General features: G+C 55.5%; 1 protein-coding gene across 1 annotated transcript; it reads left to right on the top strand.

Moving 5' to 3' along the window:
• Window positions 1–282: 282 nt before the first annotated feature.
• Window positions 283–663, top strand: NANOS2 (nanos C2HC-type zinc finger 2). Its single transcript, XM_030299192.1, has one exon. The coding sequence runs from the start codon at window positions 283–285 to the stop codon at window positions 661–663; it is 381 nt and encodes a 126-aa protein (XP_030155052.1).
• The last annotated feature ends 4,855 nt before the right edge of the window (window positions 664–5,518 follow it).

The raw sequence follows: 5,518 nt of genomic DNA, 5'->3' as shown, positions 1-5,518 counted from the left end.
CCTTTCTGGAAGTCTCGAGGCACCCTGGAGACAGAGCAAGGACCAGAGACCAGGGAAAGGGCCTCCTTCCTGATCTCTGTGGGGGATTACAGTCAGATGGAGTCGTGGGTAAGGAGTGGGCCCTTTAAATCCTAAGCTCCACCTTTGCTTAGAAGGGTCTTTGGGGGAGTATAAAAGGGGGTGCAGTTCCTCTCTGCTCCGTAAAAGCACCTGCTGCTCCTTCCCCCTGGTCCCCGCGGCCCTGGCCTCTCTCTAGCCACGCGTCACCTCTGCCGGAGAGCCATGCAGCTGCCTCCCTTCGACATGTGGAAGGACTACTTCAACCTGAGCCAGGTGGTGTTGGCGCTGATCCAGAGTGGGGGGCAGAGGCCAGAGGCCCCAGGGACCGGGGAGCCGAGACCTGCCGGGGCCAGCGGAGGCCTGGCCACCTTGTGCAATTTCTGCAAGCACAATGGGGAATCGCGTCACGTCTACTCGTCACACCAGCTGAAGACCCCAGACGGCGTGGTGATGTGCCCCATCCTGCGGCATTACGTGTGTCCCCTGTGCGGGGCCACCGGCGGCCAGGCACACACACTCAAGTACTGCCCGCTCAACGGTGGCCAGCAGTCTCTCTACCGCCGCAGCGGGCGCAACTCGGCCGGCCGCAAGGTCAAGCGCTGAGGACTGTGAGGTGCCCGCCCCCCAACCCCTCCTGGTTCAGTCCCTGCCAAGTCCCTGGACCCTCCCCCTGACTCCCCCAGCCCTCTGGAACTCCTGGCCCCCCAGAAGGACATCCCTGCTGGATCCTGAAACAACAGAGGCTGTTAGGGGGCCAAGCCAGCCCTGCCCCTGGGACCTCTCGGCCACGGGGGTTCTGTCCTGGGGGTGTCTGTGGATTCTTGGTGCGGCAGGACCGCTGCCTCTTGGGACCGCACGGCCTCGTGGCCCTTTGTGCGCCACCGTTCATGGATCTTTACTCCTCCTGGGGCTGCTGGTGACGCTAGCCCTGCCCCCCTCGACTTCTCAGCCCTCTGGTTCCATTCCTCGTGGGTTCTTGCATCCGTGGACCTAGGGGACACCGTGTGCTCTCCCAGGCCAGCCCTCAGAATCTGGAGAGTGAACAAGACTGGTTTGGACACCCCCCCCCCCCCCCCGCCACCAAGAACTTTCAAGATGGGATTCTGACTCAAGACCAGCCTTGTCTACCTTCTTCAGCCACCTGTAGAGCCGCTGGTGCCTCATGGACCTCCCTTGACTGTTCCTTCCCTGGCCCAGCAGCCCATCCATCATCAGGAGCTGGGGGAGGGAGGGGACACAGGGGGGGCACCCTGTCTTCGAAGGCTTATCTGGGAGTGGAGAGCCTTGCGGTGTGCTGACACCTTTCACCGCCCCCCCACCTTCTTGTTCATTCCATTTCACAGCACTCAACCCCCACCTGCAAATCACCAATGGGTGTTTTCCCCCCGCCCGGGGGCGTCTCTCCACTGCCTCCCACCCTTCAAATCCTGCTAGTTTGCTAAAGGTCTTTTTTTTTTTTTTTCTCCTGTTTTTTTTTTTTTCATCCTCCAACACTTAAGTCAACAAGCTCCCCGAGAAGCATGGGGTTTTAGTGCCCAGAAGGGAAAGGCAGGTGCCTAGATTTTATGTTAGGGGCGAAGTAAAGAAAGAGCCCAGGTCAGATTTTTAAGTTGCGTGGTTTTTGGCTCCTGGCTGGGGCCCTGGGGGGTTGAGCTCTAGCGAATAAAGAGCGTTTCTGGTTGTCTTTGAAATCACTGTTTGTCTTCTCACTGGAGGCTGGGGGAGGGAACCACGTCCGCCCCCAACGCGGGGAGGAAGAGCAGGAGGGGGTCCTGGGTTCCTCTCACGACGTGTCCTCCCTCATGTCCTCTGTCACAGGTCACCTATGGACTAGTCCCCACGTCCTGGCCTCCACCTTAACCCCAGATTCCCTTTCTTCGTCCTTCCTGGGGCTCTGTCCAGGGGTCCCCCTCCCGCCCCTCTAAACCACGGGTCTAAAAGGACCAACTTTGATGGTAGCTCTTAAACTTTGGGCTCCCAGACCCCCTTCGGAGAGGTGACAGAAAGTATGGTCCCTGCCCCTTAGAAAGGCACGTAGGCACAAAACATTGCCTGTAACATCAATCAGGTCTCCTTTTATTCCACACGTTCACAGATACTTATTGATCACCTGCTTTGTGCCAGGCACCTTTCTAGGGGGTGTAGCAGTAAGCAACTCAGACAACACTCCTGCCCTCATGCACCTGACTTTCTAGTGGGGCGGGGGGGGGGGGGTGCACTGACGATTAATCAACAAATATCTCATGAAATGTCGGGTGGATGATGAGCGCTCCGCTGGGAAAGAAGGCAGGGGAAGGCTTCTCCGTGAAAGTGACATTTGAGCAAAACCCAAATGAAGGGGCGCCTGGGGGGCTCCGCCGGTTAAGCGTCCGACTTCAGCTCAGGTCACGATCTCACGGTTCACAGGTTCGAGCCCCTCTGTGCAGAGCCCTCTCCCAATCCTCTGTCCCCGTCTCTCTCCGCCCCTCCCCCGCTCTCTCGCGCTCTCTCTCAAAAACAAACATTACCTGAGCTGAAGTCGGACCCTTCACCAACCGAGCCACCCAGGCACCTTTGCCCCCCCCCCCCCCATTTGTATTCTGCACGTATCTGTGTCTGGACATAATCTACTCTAGTCCCATTGACGGCTGATTTCTTCCCTCATTGAACCTTCCCCATTTTTATATTGTTACATTGTCTTAGCTTAAGTTTAGTTGGGTTTTCTCCTCCATGCATTTAAATGATTCCCAACCGGTTCCCAGACGTCGGCTATGATTCCGGGCGGGGGAGTTACGCTGAAAATCGAAGGTGTTCTTTCCACCCGGGGGCCCGGCAGAATGGCTCCCACAAAGAAGGGTAGCGAGAAGGGCTCTTCTGCCATCAAGGAGGTGGGGTCCAGAGAACACAGCAACATTCACAAGCGCATTCATGGAGTGGGTTTCAAGAAGGGAGCCCCCTGGCAGTCGAGGAGATCTGGACACTCGCCACGAGGGAGATGGAAACTCCAGATGCGAGCTTTGACGCCAAGGCTCAACAAAGCTGTCTGGGCCAAAGGAAGAAGGAACGTTCCATCGTGTACCCGTGTGTGGCGGTCCAGAATACACAACGAGGATGAAGGTTCACCAGACCAGCTCTCTACGTTGGTTACCTATGCACCTGTCACCGCTCACAAAAAAATCTCCAGACGGTTAATGTGGAGGAGAATTAGTCGCTGATTGTCAAATAAAGGTATAAAACTGAAAAAAAAATTAAAAATAACAATAAATTGAAAATAATAATAATTAAAGCAAAGATATTTGGGTTTTTCTTTAATTTTTTTTAATGTTTTATTTATTTTTGAGACAGGGAGAAACAGCATGAACAGGGGAGGGTCAGAGAGAGGGAGACACAGAATCGGAAACAGGCTCCAGGCTCTGAGCTGTCAGCACAGAGCCCCACGCGGGGCTCGAACTCACGGACCGAGAGATCATGACCTGAGCCGAAGTCGGACGCTTAACCGACTGAGCCACCCAGGCGCCCCTAAAGAAAAGATATTTGTAAAAAAAAAAAAAAAAAAAAAAAAAAAAAAGTCAAGGGAGCAATGTACCTTGACCTCTATCTTCCGGCACCTCACCCCTGTAGAGGGCCCCGTGCACCTCTGCGGGTACAGCCTCGTCGTGATCTCCACACCAGATTTAGACCCAGTTCCCCACTTAGCCCAGACTCTCAATGAGTCACAGCATCCTGGCTGCCTCCCCTAGATGCCCAGGGGAAGGGGACGGCTGGGTGACACGCGGGTGTCCGGGGCAAGTCCCAGTTGGAGGTAATGGGGTCAGTGAGGACATGATGAGTATAAGGTGCTCCAAGGGTGTTACGGGTTGAGTTTTGTCCCCCCCCACCACCAAAAAAGATGTGTTGACGTCCTAACCCTCAGCATTTCAGAATGTGACCTTCTCTGGAAACGCACGGTCATCAGAGATGTAATGGGTTCAGATGAGGTCCTACTGGAGTAGGGTGGGGGGCCTTAATCCAACATGACCAGTGTCCTTATAAGAAGAGGAAAGAGGGGCGCCTGGCTGGCTCAGTCCGCAGGGCATGCAACTCTTGATCTCGGGGTTGTGAGTTCGAGCCCCAGGTTGGGTGTTAGAGATTGCTTAAAAGATCAAATAGAATTTTAGAAAGGAAAAGGAAAGAGAGGTGCACACAGGGAGGACAGAGGCAGAGATTGGAGTAGTCCTGTCACGAGCCAAGGAAGGACCCGGGGCTGCCGGAGGCTCCAAGAGGCGAGGAAGGATCCTCCCCAGTGACTGCAGCACTACCGACAGCGTGGCTTCAGGATTTCTAGCTTCCAGAACTTGGAGAATACATTTGTGTTGTTTTAGGCCACCCAGTTAGTGGTATTGTTATGGGTGCCCTCGAAAACTGAGGCGTCCCTAAGAAACGAATACACCGGGCATCCAGGGAAGGCATCCAGAATGTTCTTGGTGCCAGGGGAGTCTGGGTTGAGAGGGGAGCTGGGTCTAAATCAGCTCTCACGAGAAGGCTGGAGACAGGGAGCCATGGACAGCAGCGAGGCATACAGAGCTCTGCAGGTGTGGGTACATCGAGGCAGGCTCAAGAGGCCTGGCATCCCCCAGCACCTCCCCCGTCCCCCATGAACACAGAGACAAGGCAGCTGGGCAGATGCACAAACACACAAGGCAGCCCCCTGGGCTCAGAGCAGGCAGACAAGGGGCAGGGTGGGCCGGGAGAGCATCTGGAAAGTTCTGCTCAGGGGCCTTGTGCGCCCACTCTGTGCCTGCTAGAGCACAGCAGAGGAGGAGACAAGAGGCTGCACTCCATGCAGAAGTGCAAATGCTTAGAAGTAACCCCCTCCCTCCAGCACCACGCTGGGCTTAGGAGGGGCGGTTCTACACCCACTTAGAGTCAGGGAAGGAAAGTCAGGTGCATGCAAGATGGCTCTAGAACCCCACAGAGTTCCCGTTGCCCCCTGAAGCGTACGAGCCTCAGGCCGAATTCCCTGAACCTCAGTTTCCCGCTGTGCGCATGGGTGCCTACCATTTTGGGGGGGCTCGGAAATTGAATTTGTGCCCCGGTGGAGGTCCAGCGGTCCCCCGGTGAGGTGTGACTATAGGTTAAAGCTGATTTTTTGTTTTGGGGGGCGGGCAGGAGAAGCAGAGAGAGAGGGAACGAGAGAGAATCCCAAGCAGGCTCTGCACTGTCAGCATGGAGCCCGATGCAGGGTTCACTGCGAAACTGGATGCAGGGCTTGAACTCACAAACTGTGAGATCGTGACCTGAGCCGAAGTCAGATGCTCAACCGACTGAGCCACCCCGGTGCCCTCCCTCCTTTTTTTTTTTTTTTTTTTTTTTAAGGTCCTCACTGTTCCTTGAATGCTCTAGGAACTCTCATGCCTCAGGGCCTTTGCACTTACCCTTCCCCCTACTTGGATTGCCCTTGCCCCAGATAGCCACACATTTTGTTCCTTGCCTCCTGCAG

This window comes from Lynx canadensis, chromosome E2 (assembly GCF_007474595.2).
Source record: "Lynx canadensis isolate LIC74 chromosome E2, mLynCan4.pri.v2, whole genome shotgun sequence".
Classification (NCBI taxonomy): domain Eukaryota; kingdom Metazoa; phylum Chordata; class Mammalia; order Carnivora; family Felidae; genus Lynx; species Lynx canadensis.
Note: the sequence above shows the minus strand (reverse complement) of the source record. Positions and strands in the feature narration are given on the sequence as shown.